The sequence below is a fragment of the Seriola lalandi genome, unplaced genomic scaffold (genome assembly GCF_002814215.2).
Source record: "Seriola lalandi dorsalis isolate HSWRI2012SDOR001 ecotype SW California unplaced genomic scaffold, Sedor1 jcf7180002054905, whole genome shotgun sequence".
Classification (NCBI taxonomy): domain Eukaryota; kingdom Metazoa; phylum Chordata; class Actinopteri; order Carangiformes; family Carangidae; genus Seriola; species Seriola lalandi.
The window spans coordinates 76,866-94,594 of NW_019525457.1; the positions used below are offsets into that span (position 1 = coordinate 76,866).

Genomic DNA, 17,729 nt, shown 5'->3' on the forward strand with positions numbered 1-17,729 from the left:
TGTTAGCGGTTGTGCTAATGCTACCTCTTTCTCTGTTCTGACAAGGTTTCAGGTGTATTTAGCCCCGCCCCCGTCCCCACAAGTTGACAGGATTGGTTCCTGAGGTTTGTGACGTATGAAATCCTGAATCTGTTTATGAGACTGTGATTGGTTCACTGCAGCTCAAGGTGGAAACACTCAGTCATGGTGCTGATGATTATTTCATCATCATGTGTCTGTGTTATATAAAAACATCACATGGACGTTAACGAGGTGAAACAGACATGAAGACACGGGTATAAATCACTTTGCTTTATTGAAATCAGCAGCTCTGCTATAAACAAACAGAAGCAGAAGAGCTGCACTTGGCACTTGACGACCGTGTTGTCGAGAGGAAATCAGACATTTATATTTTTATGTGGCTCCAATATACAACATGAGAACCTGGACAGAAACCACAAATACCAGCTTTTACATGGTCTCCATTTTACACACCAGGACCTTATTACAAATATCATCTCACTTACTCACACAACTCATCTTCATCCTCAGTCAGCGAAGAGGAGGAAGGAGGAGGAAAACCATCCCTAAAACTCATCAGCTGACGACGAGCCACTCCCTCCCTTCTCCAACATGTGACATTACTTCCTGTTTAGATATGTTTCAGTATTACACCTGACCCAGGATCAGCCACGCTTTCAAACTGTGAACCCTGACCCCAGATCAGCTGTTCGGGGCACAAAGCGTCACCGTGAACACGGGTCGGAAACAGCTGTTCAGTCAAGACAAGTAACAGACAAACGAAAACAGCCGGTCGCCAGAAAAGGAAAGAAACTCAAGTTAAAAAGAGAAATAAAAAGAAACAGATGAAGCTTCAGCAGAAACTGAGAGCGTGGTGCGTGGAGAGGAATGGCTGACACTGACCCAGGACCAGCACACGCCACAGTCCTGTAGTCCTGGACCGCCACAGAGTGGCTTTTACAATCTATAATCAGAAGAATGGGGCATGTTTTGTGAGGTCACTGTGACCTTGACCTTTGACCTTTGACCTTTGACCACCAAACTGTAACCAGTTCATCCTTAAGTCCAAGTGAACGTTTGACAGATTTAAAGAAGTTCCCTCCAAGTGTTGAGATATCAGGTTCACGACGACTCTGACTATCGCTGCCGCAGAGACATCCAAACAGTGACAGGAAATGACATCATCAAACGTCTCGTCAGATTCTGTTTACTGTCACAACTTAACATTGAACTGAATCAGCTGATCGATCGATGTGGCGCTAGGAAACAATCTGTTCAAACAGCAGGAGGCAGCGTGACAGACGTACTGTCACATGACCCGACAGGTCACATGACTTCATCCACTCAGTTCAGACTACAGACTGTAAGAGCTGCTCAGTGACTGCAGCATCTGGATACAGTGATGGGAGTGAGACCTGGATCAGGTCTGAGAGAGAGACCTGGTTGATCTGTTGGTCCAGGCTCCCTGCTTCAGAACCAGAACCAGAGAGTGAACCATGTCTGCCCCCTGCACCTGCAGCGCAGAGGTCACTCTACAAACATTATACGGGGGGGGGGGGGGCCCTTCAGGGATCATCATCATGATCATCATCATCATGATCATCGTCACCTTGGAAACAGCCAGGAGAAATTATCATTGAACCACAGGTCATGAGGTCACAGTATTTAAAGGAACAGTTGAAAATCCACTCCACCAGGTGATGGTTAGCTTAGCTTAGCATAGAGACTGGAAACAGGGGCCTGGCCAGGCTAGCTGTTTCCCTATGTTTTCAGTCTTAATGCTAAGCTAAGCTAACAGGCTGCTGGCTGTAGCTTCGCACTGAACAGACATGTGAGAACGGTAATGAAGAATACACTGTTTTTGTGTGGTGGTGACCTCTGACCCTCCATGAGACTTCTCACCCCTCCTTCATCCCTCCTTCTCTCTTTGTTTTTAAAAGACTGTGTCCAGAAACACCCAGGTGAGTGATGTGTGGATCAGCTGAGTGTGGGGTGGGGTGGGGGTGGTTTATCTGACAGTGACTCCCAGCTTCTCCAGCACTCTCGTCCCTTTCTCCTGGTACTCCTCCCTGGTCATCCAGAAGTTGTCCTTGTCCTTCATGATGTCGGCGAGCACGGCGCCGCCCAGGAACACCATGTGTTTACGCCGGGGGGGGTCCTCTATCCTGATCTTGAATTTCTGCAGAGGAGAAGACGTGGAGAGAGGAGCGGGCGAGCGTTAACAGAGAACAGGAAGTGATAATAACGTGTCAAAGCCCCCGCCGCCCTCTGAGGACCCTGAAATAGACTGAAGACCATTGTCTTTTAATTACAGGCTGCAGGATTTCCCAGCAGAGCCACTTCCTGTCAGGGAGGGACGCACAAACTCTCACATGAAGAAGCAGTGACGCCTCCACTGATTCACCATCTGATACCAACATTTACTCACTTCAGTTCTGACACAACACATGGACAGAGAACGTTAGACTGGATGGAGCTTTAATATGTTTGAGGTCTGGAAACTGATATTTTGTGTAAGACTTCAGAAAGTTTAAACCCGCTTGTAACGCCAATGCTGCTCACACTAAGTAATTATCCTGGTAATACACAGTTCTGGTACTGGTCTTACCGACAGCTTGTCCACGTCTCCCTTCAGCACTCGCTCCAGGTACAGCTGTTTGAGCTCACGCTCCAGGCGCGACGGCAGGCCGGGGTACATGGTGGAGCCTCCGGACAGGACGATGTGCTTATAGAACTCAGCTCTGACCAGAGACAGAAGAGCAGAGCTTTAGTTTTCTCTGCTGAAAGATTTCTACAAATATCTTCAAAATCAAGACCATGTCTGAACCTAGTATCTGTCTGGACCTCATCCTATCGTCATCTGGCCTAGTGTCAGCTGGTTTGAGTCTATGATCAGCTGGTTTCCGCTGGTTTGAGTCTATGGTCAGCTGGTTTGAGTCTAGTGTCAGCTGGTTTGAGTCTAGTGTCAGCTGGTTTGAGTCTAGTGTCAGCTGGTTTGAGTCTATGATCAGCTGTTTTGAGTCTAGTGTCAGCTGGTTTGAGTCTACTGTCAGCTGGTTTCGGTCTAGTGTCAGCTGGTTTGAGTCTAGTGTCAGCTGGTTTGAGTCTAGTGTCAGCTGTTTTGAGTCTAGTGTCAGCTGGTTTGAGTCTAGTGTCAGCTGGTTTGAATCTAGTGTCAGCTGGTTTGAGTCTAGTGTCAGCTGGTTTGAGTCTAGTGTCAGCTGTTTTGAGTCTAGTGTCAGCTGGTTTCGGTCTAGTGTCAGCTGGTTTGAGTCTATTGTCAGCTGGTTTGAGTCTAGTGTCAGCTGGTTTGAGTCTAGTGTCGGCTGGTTTGAATCTAGTGTCAGCTGGTTTGAGTCTAATGTCAGCTGGTTTCGGTCTAGCTGTCCTTCCTGCTCACCTGGTGTCGATATCCGCGGCCTGGATGGTGTTGAAGAGCAGCTCGGCCACGCCCACCCCCTCCACGTTGATGAGGTGGGGCTGAAACAGAGCCTCGGGGGCTTCGAACCTCTCCCCTCCCACCTTGATCACCCTGCCATCCGGGAGCTGAGGACACAAACAGAACGGCTGCTGTCTCATCCTCAGTGAGGTAACACACACGCTGGAGGTTTTCAACACCACCTGACTGACCGTGTACGACTCCACCAGCACCGTCGTCTCCAGCGCCAGCTTCTGCTCCTGTTCGATGTTGTAACCCACGTAACACAGCTTCTCCTTCATCATCCTCACCGTCTCAAAGTCGGCCGAGTGGTTGAAGGCGTAGCCTCGCAGCAGCAGCAGCTGGTGGACAGAGACAAGAACAAACAGCAGCACCTGCGTCAGGTAACATTTCCCACCTGATGCTCATCATGCTGAAACAAGAAAATGAGGAATCTGATTTCTTTATTTTATTTATTCATCTCTACCAGAAGCAGAAAGAACAAGGTGCTGACCACAAACCACAGAGGCTGTGGATCATTTGCTATTTAATGACGCCCTCTTGTGGCAAAAACATGTCCGTGCTCAGTCACCACCAAAACCTTCAACAGTTTAAAGCTGCAGCACATTTTAACATCTATCGGTAATACAGCTGCTTCTTTTTATCATACTGAGTACAGTCAGTTATTTATTCATGAGTTGAATATTTATGGTATTTCCCATGTTGTTTTGTTACTGTCCTGATTATTTAGTTACAGTATAGTATTTGTTTTTACACCTTTCTTTCTCTTAATGAGAACAGTTGTCTTCTTTCTTCACTTGTGTTCTTTGTCGTGTTATTTCTGTGTTCCTTTAACGTCTACTCTGTGCTTTTTAAATTTAAATAAAAGTTTATTGAATTTAATGAATAGTTTCTTGACATTAAACAACAGAACTTTTCCGACTCTACCTTCTGTTTGTAAAATAATTTCACATCAACTTGATTCATGTGTTTCACTATGAAAGTAAAGTGAACTAATATGTTTCATGGGTCTGGAATAAACCGTTACTTTAATCATCGTTTAATCTGCTGATGATTGTTCAGATTACAACATTATGCCGAGTTCAGGTGTCTGTCTATCCAGCTGTTCACATCAGTGTCAAACAGCAGAGGGTGTTTGACAACGAAAACTAGTTTTCTGTCAATCGACCATCAATCACTATATGGCTAAAAGTTTATGGACATCCCAGCATTAAACCCATATGGTCTAATTTTACATCATGAAAAGTTCAACAATCCCACAATGCAGCAGTGAGGGAGGAGTGAAGATGATCCAGATGTTGTGCAGCTGGTACCTTGATGAGGTAGCGTGTTATGTCCCTCCCCGCAATGTCGAGGCGTCGGGTCAGGTGGGGGAGGGAGAAGCCCTCGTACACCGGACAGATGTGGGTGACACCGTCGCCGGAGTCGACCACCACACCGGTCAGAAGTCCTGAAACAACGACATGAAAAAACAGCGTGATCATGTCGAACAAACGTGAATCATCAGAGTGACGCTCAGAGTCGGAGCTGAAACCTAACGACACCCTGTTGAGTGTGAAGCTAAACTCTGCACACAGTTTTCTTTTTTAACAACAGCAAACACACAGCGATCACAAAACAAGCGCACCTTGAGCGTAGAGGGTGAGGACGGCCTGGATGGCAATGTAAACTCCTGTGAACTGGTACGTTTCAAACATCACCTGGCGACAGACAGAAACACAAAGACAAAGACTTTGAGACTTTTTCATCTCCACACAGGAGGAAACCTGAAACCTCAGTCAGACTCAGAGTCCGAGTCCGAGTCCGAGTCCGAGTCCGAGTCAGACTCAGAGTCCGAGTCCGAGTCACAGTCACAGTCAGAGTCCGAGTCACAGTCACAGTCACAGTCAGAGTCCGAGTCCGAGTCAGACTCAGAGTCCGAGTCTGAGTCACAGTCACAGTCAGAGTCCGAGTCACAGTCACAGTCACAGTCAGAGTCCGAGTCCGAGTCAGACTCAGAGTCAGAGTCCGAGTCACAGTCACAGTCACAGTCAGAGTCCGAGTCCGAGTCAGACTCAGAGTCCGAGTCCGAGTCCGAGTCCGAGTCCGAGTCACAGTCCGAGTCACAGTCCGAGTCTGAGTCACAGTCAGAGTCACAGTCCGAGTCACACTCAGAGTCAGACTCAAATTAGAGTCTAACACAAAATTAACTCAAAGAATTAAAGAAAGAGAGAGAGAGGTCTCTTCTCCTTCGGATCAGGAACAGTGAAGATGCATCATGTCTAAATGGAGCTGGTGCTAAAATGTGCGGGAGAACTTTTATTAACAAACAAAATAATAGTTGAGCAGAACTGAAATCTTTGCAGCTTATTGATACTCGGTCTTTAATAATGTAACCCTGTAGTCTGTCCCCCCCCCCGTACTTCCTGTCTGTTCCCACTTTTGTCAAATTAAAAGCCTCCACATGCCAAAATAAAAAGGTCAGGAAAGCTACATGTGATGTGAACACGGACCTCGATGATCTTCTCTCTGTTCTTGGTGGGGTTCATGGGCGGCTCCGTCAGCAGGATCTTACAGCTGCGGGAGTCGATGTTGAGCTTCTCCGGGCCGAAGGTGTAGTCCCACAGGTGCTTCATGTCGTCCCAGTTCCTGACGATGCCGTTCTCCATGGGGTAGTTCACCTCCAGCATGGAGCGCAGCTCGCTGGCCTCGTCCCCCACCATCAGGTCCTGTGAGAGGTCAAAGGTCAACGGGTCGGCAGGCGGGGAGAGACGCAAAAGTGTGAAATGGGATACACCTCCTGTGTCCCAAGTGGGCGTGATCAGGGTCGCTTGTTTTTATCTCCTATTTTATAGCTGATCAAATCAGTCTAATAAACAGTTCAATAATAATAACAGTAATAGTTTGATTAAGCAAAGAAACACAAGTTTGATTTCAGTTTGAATTCCTGGCGTCACGTTTACGTCGCTCTGAACTTCTGGTCTTAAATAAAGTTAAATTTCTCCTGGTTTGTCTGGAAAAAGGGATTTAATGTGAGACATTATGTTGGGGGGGGGGGGAGGACATGTGACACTGTTACAGGAAATGATTGTCAACGTCTTTAACTCAGTGGATGTGGTTTGACCAGCAGCTGGTCTCACAGAGACTGGTCAGACTGGTCAGACTGGTCTGTGTGTTGGTCCAGATCAGTCTGATGTCAGTCACACTGTTTCACTAAAACAGACTGACTCATTTCAAGACAAAAACATCACACACCTTACCTCCAGGCTCTCAGGTGTAACCAACGTTACAACGGTAAGAATCAATGACACCTGCGCTGACCAGCAGCACCAATAACAAACAGGAAAACACAGCTCATACTGGGGTTTGTTAACGTTGTTATGGAGCAAAAAGAGAAACACTTTTTAGAGACTGCAGATATTTTACTTTTCATTATTTTAGTTTTCACTGAATTTTCTAAATAAAACTTCCTGTAACACAAACATGTTCTCTGAGGGAAAACGGAGTTCAGAGGTTGGATGTGTTTTTTTTTTTTAATATTGAAAAAAGTCTTAATTTACCCAGAATTCATTGCACCACAGTCCTTCTTAAGACAGCCAAGAACTAAAGTGTCTGTGCAGCAGTTGAATTCAGACTCAGCAGCAGGTTTTCTACGTCATGCTGTCATCTCTGAGCTGATCCGACACGTCGAGAGAAGACGCTCTGGGTGTCGCAGCAGCACGTTGGGAAACAAACACCATGAATGAAAACAGGTGGATTACCTTGATCTCAATGTTGCCAACTTTAGCCGTGGAGCGGATGATCGGCCGGCCGACCAGCGCAGGGAAGATGTGCTCGGGGAAGTTGGAGCCTGCGTAGCCACATTTTACAAACTGGGAGGAGAGTGAAAAAAAAGGAAAAAAGGTGTTAGAATATTTAAAATAACATGGTGGAACAGACACATATCATCAACAACTTAAAATATGATCATATCAACAAACAATAAAAGAATAATCACCATCCTCAGGTAAAGACTGAAGGTCATACATCAACAGTTTATAACATCTGAAGAAAGGCCCACTTTAATGTCTTACTGTGCAGCTGGACTCACTTCTATTCATTTCCAAAATCAACTAAATATGTCATTTGCCCAAACTTTAGCAAACAGTTGTATCCTGTCCCAGTACAGGCCTGACGTCTGCACGTCCATCTGTGGGACAGACGTCAGTAAACAGTCAGATGGTTGATGACTGTGACGCTCGTGTATTAGAGATACAGAAACACAGAGAGCAGCAGATCAATACACAGCTGTTCTGAGGGATAAAACATGTATCTCCTGATGGGAAGGGTCTCATATAGGATGACAGTGTCACCATCATCATCATCATCATCATCATCATCATCATCATCATCATCTACACACCACATGAGGGAATAAGTTCAGAGAATCAATGACAGGGAGCAGTGAAGCCGTTCTGGAGACACATGATATATATATATATATATATATATATATATAAGATCATTTAACAAGTCATCAGATATCAATATCCAAAACATGTGAAACTCACATCAGACAAAAATCTGAGTGAGTCTGAGTTCAGTCACACCAGAACACACAGACATGAAAACACCACTGTAAATAAACCAGAGAAGAAGAAGCTCCTCAGTCAGTGATGTCAGTTCATAAATGGTACATAACAAACAGGAAGTTCAAATAGATAATTCACTTATTCTCTAAAATGTAAACAGAGATGGACTAAAAAAAAACCAAGCTCAAGTTGAAGCGCACAGATTAACTCACTGTATCCATGGCAACTTATTTCCTGTTTGTTGGAAAAGTTTAGTTTATATCTGTTCTGTTATTAGAAGAAGAGTTGATCTGATGTAAACAAATGAGACCACACACACACACACATACACACACATACATACATATATATATATGTGTGTGTATATATATACACACACACATACAAAGGATTATGTACACACATACACTGTGAATGTGTGCACATAGAAGTATCCCCTGTGTTTATTCTGAGTCAAACAGACTGTGATCATTTATAAAAGTCTTGTGCTGAACACAAACGTCGGTTCACACCTGAGTCAGAAATCATACAAGTTTCCTTATATGGAGAAACTACCTCAACTTCCGCAATCAGAGCCTCGCGCCTGCGCAGTGCTTCAGCCCCGGTGTTACCGTTAATTTTAACTCATCTAACATGTTAAAAAGCTCCAGAGGCCTGAACACAGTCTACCGACATGTTCCCGAACCGGTGTGTGACCGGACACCGAGTCTCTGACCGGAGTGATGCTCCGGTTTACCGAGGGCGGGGCCGGTCTGCTGCTGAGTTAACACAGCAAGCTGAACACACACAAAGACAACAAACTGTGACTTCGACCTGTCGATTAATCGATGTCTCTTGTCCTTCCAGCTCGACTCTGAATATTTAATAAAATATTTAATAAACAGCTGAGGACACGAAGCTAGCTGCCGGGGCTAACGTGACCTGGGAATGTAACGTTGCTAACACAGGTTCAACCGGTTTAAATCACTTAATTAAAACTTTAGGGACTCATTAATCTTCCGGTGCTTTACTGCTGTGTTTTCCCGGGCTGTCGTTGAGTTCAGTTTAAGGTGCAGCAGCTACCTGTCCGTGCAGACCGTTACTCTACGCGGAGTTAGCTGTTAGCTGCCCGGCTAACCAACACTCTGGTTAAACGGCAGAGTGGTAAACATACACTACAGGTGTGTGTTTGTGTGTGTTTCTCCAGGTGTGTGTATCGGCAGGTGTGTGATGACTCAGGTGAATCCAGCTGACGAGACACATTCCTCTCACAACCCACCCAGACGAGCTAACGCGTTAGCCTGTTAGCTTCCTGCCACTTCCTGTTTCCACTTCTCCCCCGTTTTCTTATCAAACCGTCACCGGCCGGCTCGCTCTCACACTCACCCCGGTTCCGTTGTCACAAACCACGACTTTTCTCCCGTGACTGTCCATGTTGTTGTGTTTTAATCCCCGGAATCCAGCGGCAGCCTCCTCCTCCTGCACACACCGTCAAGCTAACCGACACACCGGAACGCACCTACCAGTTCAGGTGTAAATCCTTCAGAATAAAAGTCTGGGTAAAGAACTGTTCTACAATAATAAGACAGAAATATGCACTTATTCATCAGAGAAATATACCTGATGAATAAACACTGTTATAAATCAAATGTATGCAGTCATACCATAAAGATATAGAAATTAAAATGAGATTTAAAAATAGATAAAATAAAATTCATACCATGTTTTCTCTTTACCCTAAAACTGCAACAACTGCACTGCCACTGCCACGTGGGGGCAGTGCAACACAACACTGACAAATTACTATCACCTGATGAGGTCGTTCAGGTGAATGTGTCAGGAAATAGTTGCCTCAGTTGTTTACACATCCAGTGTTGGTGGCCACCTGCTAAATGTGAGTCCAATATTCACTTTTCACGTTTTTGTCACAGTTACTACTACTATTACTACTACTACTACTACTACTGCTAATAATAATAATAATAATAATAATAATAATAATAATAATAATAATAATAATTTTCTTGCACTCAATTTTGAATCATGCTAGAACAGAGAGAGAGTTAATACAGAAGTTGAGCTGTGGACCTCAAACCACCACCACACCTGCAGTGTTACTGCCAGCACAGACTGGTCGACCATGAGACCATGTGATCACACATTAATTACCCAACACTCCATTATTTTTTCCACACAAGACCAGAGCTGAGGGTCAACGCTTTGCTCTCTGAGATGGTTGCTCAGTCCAAACATGAAGCTCAACAGAAAACCAGCAGCAGCTCAAAGCAGCAAGTTTCCAAACCAGGAGCAGACGGAGGCCTGGACCAGCTCATAAAGGAGATCGAAGACAAACAGAAAACCACAGACAAACAGGCTGAAGACTTCATCACAGAGCTGGAACAGGAAATCTCTGAGCTGATGAAGAGAAGCACTGAGGTGGAGCAGCTCTCACTCTCTGAAGACCACCTCCACCTCCTCCAAAGCTTCCCATCCCTGAAAGCTGCTCCACCCACCAAGGACTGGACAGAGGTCAGAGTCCGTCCATCATATGAGGGGACTGTGGTGAGAGCTGTGGCTCAGCTGGAGGAGACGCTCAGTGAAGAGATGAAGAAGCTGATTAATGAGGCTGAGCTGAAGAGGTGATGTGAAGAAGAAACTCCCAGAGAGATTTTCTCTCAATCCCTGTGTCTTAGGAAAGCAGAGTTTCTCTTCAGGAAGGTTTTACATTGAGCTTCAGGTTAAAGGAAAAACTGACTGGGATTTAGGAGTGGTCAGAGAGTCGATCAACAGGAAGGAAAACGTCCTACTGAATCCTGAGGATGGTTACTGGACGATATGGTTGAGAAATGGAAATGAGTACAAAGCTCTTGCTGACCCCTCACCCCTAATGAACGCATAAAAAAAAGATACCGAGTTGATTTTGTATCTATTTTCATTTGACTTGTAATTGTTTGAACTTTTACTGACTTTTAAATGTGCGCTGTCACATTAATATTTACAATAATAAAAGTGATCAAATCAAACATGCTACCTACTGTCTGTGTGATTGTACTAAAGCCAGGACAGATTATTTTATCCTCTGCCTTTTAACTCTGACATTAGTCATGTTTCAAAGACACAGATTCTCTGCTGAATTCATAGTATAACATCCTCTTTCAATCTGACAGTCTGATATAATCTGTGCACAATAATGGACAGGATATTTATTATAAACTCACAAATGAACACCAAGATAAAATAATTTTTTGGCAGTGTTGAACCAAAAAGGTTGTTCAGTTGATGCCTCTTATACTCATGATACCTGGTGTTGTTTCAACTTTCCATAACTAGCCATATGATGGACAACCTCCGAGGGAACTTACAGTCTGTTTCAGGCTAGTGCACAGGGGCTATAGGATGACACCTATGAGCTACACCATGACACAACTTTGGTGTTTGGTTGGTAAAAAATGAAATTAATCTTAGGCCATAATTATCTTTCTAAAATCACATTCAAACCTGACAGAGGCAAGAAAACATCAGCGACAGAGAGATGAGGTGTCACAGTAAAAGGCTGAGACTTTCCTCTCCAGAGGTGTTCAATCACAATAAGCTGCACAGATCAAATTGTATCATATCAGATCATTATTAATGCTGCTGTTAAACTTTGGTTCAGGGCCACTCCTTTACAGAGGAGGTGGCATCAGTAAACAGCCTGACAGGAAAGTTCAACGTCACAGGAGGGAGGGCCAGGTTCAGAAACAATACCTCAAATCAAAGTGAAAGTTTGTCCGAGCAACAGCTGCAAAGTTGAGACGAGTCTCTGTTTCTCTCTAACGAAAAAACTTCATCAGCACCTGTGACACTGGTGAGTACAGCTGATATTTACTAAAAGAATGTCCACCACACTTATATATACAGATTCCTGTATATTTCATACAGTATGTCCTTTGATTTGGTAACGTATGGGTCATACCAAATGTTTAGATATAATTAGTTCAAACAATATATTGGGAGATCATCAGTGTTGCAGACTTTCTTCACTTCTTAATGTCAGTATTTGTCGAACAGCTGAGAGAAACTCTGGGTGTGCACATCCTTCCTTTTCCCTTCCCAGAGAGTCATGTGACTGGACTGACTCAGTTATATGTCATCAGTTTCTTTACACACTCACTCGCCAGTTAAGACTTTCAATTGCTTTGACACAGTCTCTCTGACAGCACCACCACTGGAGTGCAGTAACTTCCTCCAGTCAAAAGGGAACTTTTGACTTACAGCCGCCACCTGCTGTTGTTAATGTATAATAACATTTGAATGTCTATTGAATTTCCAGAAAAATATACAACCTATACCTTTAGGTCAATGTATTAAATAAGTAACAATATACAAATAACTGTAGCAATGATTGAAGCTACATTTTGTGTTGCCATTTAAATGTGGTTAAGAAGAAAATACAGCTTGCCAAACTTTAGCCTTTGGGATTTCATTGAGGACGTCTCAGTCCTGATTCAAAACCAGCAACTGAGGATTTGGGTCTTCTTAGTAAATTTCAAAACAGTTACTTTGTCACACCTCTTCAACAGCTCTGGTTCAGATATTCTTTTACTTTTAAATCTTCCAGTTGAGTTCACTCCTTTAAATTGGTGGTTGTTTTCTACTGGTGACTCACCTGTAAAGTCAGCTGATGTTCACAGTTGTGTTCCTAGTGTTCAAACATTTTATTAAACAAGAAATAAGATTTATGGGTTCACTTTTCTCTCACTTTTACTCTCTCAGTGTGTAGACATGGCTTCTGCAAACCATCTACTATCTGAAGATCAGTTCCTGTGCTCCATCTGTCTGGATGTGTTCACTGATCCAGTCACTACATCATGTGGACACAACTTCTGTAAGAACTGCATCACTACACACTGGGACATTAGTGACAGGTGTCAGTGTCCCATGTGTAAAAATATTTTTACCACAAGACCTGAGCTTCACATCAACACTTTCATCTCTGAGATGGTTGCTCAGTTCAAACATGAAGCTCAACAGAAAACCAGCAGCAGCAGCTCAGAGCAACAAGTTTCCAAACCAGGAGAAGTTCCCTGTGACGTCTGCACTGGAACCAAACTGAAGGCCCTGAAGTCCTGCCTGGTGTGTCTGGCCTCCTACTGTGAGACTCACCTGGAGCCTCACCTGACAGTGTCAGGCCTGAAAAGACATCAGCTGATCGACCCTGTGGAGAACCTGGAAGACAGGATGTGTACGAAGCACAATAAACCTCTGGAGCTGTTCTGTCAGACCGACCAGACATGTGTCTGCATGCTCTGCTCTGTTTTAGACCACAAGACACATGAGTTTGTTCCTCTGAAAGAAGGATATGAAGGAAAGAAGGCAGAGCTGGAGAAGACAGAGGCTGAAATTCAGCAAATGATCCAGAAGAGACGAGTGAAGATTCAGCAGATCAAACGGCTAGTCAACTTCAGCAAGGAAAAAGCAAACGGTGAGATAGGAGAAAGTATTCGGGTCTTCACTGCTCTGATGGAGTCTGTCCAGAGAAGCTTGAATAATCTCATTGACGAGATCGAAGACAAACAGAAAACCACAGAGAAACAGGCTGAAGACTTCATCACAGAGCTGGAACAGGAAATCTCTGAGCTGATGAAGAGAAGCACTGAGGTGGAGCAGCTCTCACTCTCTGAAGACCACCTCCACCTCCTCCAAAGCTTCCCATCCCTGAAAGCTGCTCCACCCACCAAGGACTGGACAGAGGTCAGAGTCCATTTCCCATCATATGTCGGGACTGTGATGAGAGCTGTGGCTCAGCTGGAGGAGACGCTCAGTGAAGAGATGAAGAAGGTGACTGTGACTGAGCTGAAGAGAATTCAGCGATATGCATTCACTGTGACATTTGATCCTGATACAGCACATCCTGAACTCATCCTGTCTGATGATGGAAAACAAGTAAATCATAGTGATGTGAGGAAGAATCTCCCAGACAACCCAGAGAGATTTTCTGATTGTCTCTGTGTCTTAGGAAAGCAGAGTTTCTCTTCAGGCAAAATTTACTACAAAGTTCAGGTTAAAGGAAAAACTGACTGGGATTTAGGAGTGGTCAGAGAGTCGATCAACAGGAAGGGATTCATCACATTGAGCCCTGAAGATGGTAACTGGACGATATGTTTGAGAAATGGAAATGAGTACAAAGCTCTTGCTGGCCCTGCAGTCCGTCTCTCTCTGAAGTCTCAGCCTGAGAAGGTGGGGGTGTTTGTGGATTATGAGGAGGGTCTGGTCTCCTTTTATGACGTAGCTGCTGCAGCTCTCATCTACTCCTTTACTGGCTGCTCCTTCACTGGGAAACTCTATTTGTATTTTGGTCCTTGTCCTAATGGTGGTGGTAAAAACTCCGCCCCTATGATCATCACACCAATCAACCGCACTTAATAGACCAGTTATTAACTGTGTATGAACACAACTTGTGTTAAGTGCTAAGAATATATTAATTGGTAATTCTCAGTATAATTTGTCTTTATTGATTCTTTTTTGATTGATTTAGTTGTTTTTTGTTATGATAATATGTTTACCTTGCATTTATCCCACTGTTTCTCCATGTTGATTGTTGTGGGACCCACTAATGTGTCAGGAAATGAGTTAAAATGTGTAAAATGGCAGATATTTTGAAAACCTCAGCTGTGTGTGAAGGTGTACACCTTGATATGATCAGGTTCTAGGTTCTCACAGGAGCAACAATCCATTAAAGGTGTTGAGGTTACAAGTATAAACTGTACATACAATAATGACATTACTAATATCAAATTCCCAAATGTATTGATTTAAATGTCCATTAATCAGTATTCTAAAGCTTTTTAGCTCCTTGCTTTGGTCTATGGCACATTTTACTGTCTCAGCTGTTTCAGCTGTTTTCTTTAAAATCATGTCTGGGGTAGCTGGTCAGTCTGATTGTGATAAACAATAGAAACAATATTATTTTAAAATTATTCTAATTTTAATGCATAAGAGAATATAAACAAGTTAATTTGGGAATATTTTGTTAACATTATAATATATTTGCCTGTTCTGTTCATCATAAGTAATAAAATAGATCAATTTTGCCTATTTTGACTCAAGATATGTGCTATGCAAAACAAAATTCAATAACAGTTGTTTGATAAATATTATTAAAACAATAAATATTGTAAAACAATGCATATGTCCAGAATACTATGCTTATTGAGACAAAAATCAAAAGTTAATTAATGAAATTTAATGTGTTTTTAATTTGTTGTAACCATCCCCAATGAATGATATGTCATATGTAATCATCTTTAATTGGTGGGTAATTAGCTACAGATGTAAGTTTAATATGTAAAAGTTTGGTTTGGGTCTCAGAGTAACTGAGAGAAATGTAAGAAGATTTGCAACTGTCCTCAGTCACCTCTAAATAAAGTAGTTAAAGTTAGTGAAGCCTAAATGCAACATTAATGCAGCAGTAACATTAATACACAAACATCATATAATATATTATTATTATTATTATTATTATTATTAATAATAATAAAGTATTAGATGACTGATTTAATTACCCAGACGCTGTGTGAACGCCCATTGCTGCAAGACTTCACTACCCATGATTCCTGTCCTCTGGTATTTCCGGGTAGGTAGCGCTGACAGCCATATTTGATTCGATTATGCTGTTGTGGCTGCGACAACCAGTTTAACCAGTTCTCAACAAAAACGGTGTTTTTTCTCCAGAACGAGGCGGATTCCAGCTTCAGCCGTGACCCGCTCCTCCCGCTCTTCCGCTACGACACTTTACCACCTGTAGTCAACGATGAATCCCGAATAGTAAGTGGGGCTTTTCATGTCGGTTGTGAGGGGTCCGGCTGAGCTGTCAGCTTAGCTTGGGGCAGCTAAGCTAAGCTAGGCTAACGTTAGCCGTCCGGGCGGACCGGTACAAGATGCACGTCAGCTGCTTTGTCTCCGGTGCTCGGTTAGCGGCAGCCTGTCGCGCTGATGTTCGCCGTCAAACTTGACTCTGTCGGTGTTTTCTGATCAATAAATCATCGATTATTGCGACCGTTTGTTGGTGTTTGCTCCCGAGTTTGTGTTCGCTCACAGACGGCAAGTTCACTGTATGTAGCGTCAGAAGCTAGGAGGCTAACTACGTAGCAAAGCCCGAGGCTCCAGCCGTAGAGGTAGCTGATCGGTCAGAGTCGTGTAGCGGCGGGACACGTCCCTGTCGGTGACCGTGACGCTAACCGAGATGTGTGAACCGACCGGGGACGTTTACCGGTGAATTCAGCGTCATTTATCCGCCGTTAACAGGAAGCTGCTGCTCCCGGTGTGGAGTTAGGTAATGATGTTCTGTGGTGTTACTACACCACACTTCTCCATCACCGACCGAACTGCCGATTAATGTTTCGATTAACCGACCAAACAGCAGTGAAAATGGCCCTGACTGACCTGTTCAGACACCCCCCCCCCCCCCCCCCCCCCACCCTGAAAAACAAACAAACAAACAGTCACTTCCATCAAAGCTGCTGATTAGTTTGGCCTGTTAATTGGAGTAAAAAGGCACATGAAGACCAATCAGCTGATCAACCAATCAACAGATTAATTTATAAAACGAAAACAATCAGAGATAAATGATATAAAACTGAAATAAATATTCAGTTTCTTATTAAATGTCATAAGTACTAGTAATGCTGCAGATTTATTTATTGTAAACTGACTACTTAAGTTAAAGTTGTCAATTTTCATAACAATATTCATCTCCCCCCCAAAAAAAAAGACCCCCTACCGGAGAAACCTCAGAAACTGATGAATTCTTTTTTCTCTTCTTTGTCAATTATCCAAATAGCTGCTGATGAAATGTTTAAACATTTCTACATTATTAACCTGCATGTTGTAACGGCAACAAAGTTACAACTAACTAATATTTTATTGATTAGTTTCCGAAGTATGTTCTGACAAGTTTATTAATTAGTTGAGAGAATTTAAAAAAAAAAAAGAAGGAAATGTTCAGTTTGAGAAGCTGAAGCCGGAGGTCATGTGACTGGTGGTTGAGTGTTGTGACAGTTCTCCCTCCTCTGTCCTCACAGTGATTATTTATTCAAACTGCTCCTGATCGGTGACTCTGGTGTCGGGAAGTCGTGTCTCCTCCTCCGGTTTGCAGTAAGTGTCTGTTTTTCTCTGATGGTTGATAACGCTGCAGGTGTCACACCTGCCACCCAGACCCACCTCTGTGTGTGTGTGTGTGTGTGTGTGTGTGTGTGTGTGTGTGTGTGTGTGTGTGTGTGTGTGTGTGTGTTCTGACCTAGGATGACACATACACAGAGAGCTACATCAGCACCATCGGTGTGGACTTCAAGATCAGGACCATCGAGCTGGACGGGAAGACCATAAAGCTCCAGATTGTAAGGAGGGGGCGGAGTCACGGCGGCGTGAACAGATTAGTGGTGATGGTGTGTCAGTGTGGACTCACCAGCTGTTCTTTCCCTCCACAGTGGGACACGGCCGGACAGGAACGCTTCCGCACCATCACGTCCAGTTACTACAGAGGAGCTCACGGCATCATCGTGGTTTATGATGTCACAGATCAGGTCAGCACTCACAACCTCAACCTGCTTTACAGCAGTAAAATTCTACTGTTTCCATGGAGATGTTTGTTTGCTGCCATAGCGGAGAACATCTCACCTGTATCGTCTCACTAAGCTGCCAGAAGAAAGAAAACCAGACTGGTCAGAGTTAACGTGTGTGTGTGTGTGTGTGTGTGTGTGTGTGTGTGTGTGTGTGTGTGT

At 43.8% G+C, this 17,729-nt stretch overlaps 3 protein-coding genes across 4 annotated transcripts in view; 2 read left to right on the top strand and 1 right to left on the bottom strand.

The window, feature by feature from the left end:
• Positions 1-276: 276 nt before the first annotated feature.
• On the bottom strand, positions 277-9,512 carry actr2a (actin related protein 2a). The gene is made up of 9 exons (XM_023430466.2): positions 9,355-9,512; positions 7,180-7,290; positions 5,932-6,147; positions 5,067-5,139; positions 4,753-4,889; positions 3,631-3,780; positions 3,401-3,546; positions 2,609-2,741; positions 277-2,179 (listed from the first exon to the last, which is right to left on the bottom strand). Exons 1-9 carry the CDS (start codon positions 9,400-9,402, stop codon positions 2,009-2,011), a joined length of 1,185 nt encoding a protein of 394 aa, XP_023286234.1. The 5' UTR covers positions 9,403-9,512; the 3' UTR covers positions 277-2,008.
• A 2,188-nt stretch (positions 9,513-11,700) lies between these two features.
• LOC111672887 (E3 ubiquitin-protein ligase TRIM21-like) lies at positions 11,701-15,386 on the top strand. Its single transcript, XM_023430463.2, has 2 exons — positions 11,701-11,815; positions 12,724-15,386. Exon 2 carries the CDS (start codon positions 12,733-12,735, stop codon positions 14,371-14,373), a length of 1,641 nt encoding a protein of 546 aa, XP_023286231.1. The 5' UTR covers positions 11,701-11,815; positions 12,724-12,732; the 3' UTR covers positions 14,374-15,386.
• A 206-nt stretch (positions 15,387-15,592) lies between these two features.
• LOC111672888 (ras-related protein Rab-1A) overlaps positions 15,593-17,729 on the top strand; it is a 3,123-nt gene continuing 986 nt past the window's right edge. The window contains exons 1-4 of one of the 2 annotated variants that reach the window (XM_023430465.2): positions 15,596-15,774; positions 17,031-17,103; positions 17,250-17,345; positions 17,436-17,531. In XM_023430465.2, the coding sequence (XP_023286233.1) occupies positions 15,761-15,774; positions 17,031-17,103; positions 17,250-17,345; positions 17,436-17,531 (279 nt within the window). In that variant the 5' untranslated portion in view covers positions 15,596-15,760. Of the gene's footprint in view, positions 15,775-17,030; positions 17,104-17,249; positions 17,532-17,729 lie in introns of both variants that reach the window. The other variant, XM_087169664.1, reaches the window with a different exon arrangement.

Excerpts from the sequence above, each read along its gene's own strand:
- actr2a (XM_023430466.2), bottom strand. The coding sequence starts at position 9,402 with ATGGACAGTCACGGGAGAAAAGTCGTGGTTTGTGACAACGGAACCGGG. Across the intron at positions 7,291-9,354 it reads TTTGTGACAACGGAACCGGG|TTTGTAAAATGTGGCTACGC; the intron begins GTGAGTGTGAGA and ends CTCTCCTCCCAG. Across the intron at positions 2,180-2,608 it reads GAGACGTGGACAAGCTGTCG|AAATTCAAGATCAGGATAGA; the intron begins GTAAGACCAGTA and ends TCTCCTCTGCAG.
- LOC111672887 (XM_023430463.2), top strand. The coding sequence starts at position 12,733 with ATGGCTTCTGCAAACCATCTACTATCTGAAGATCAGTTCCTGTGCTCC.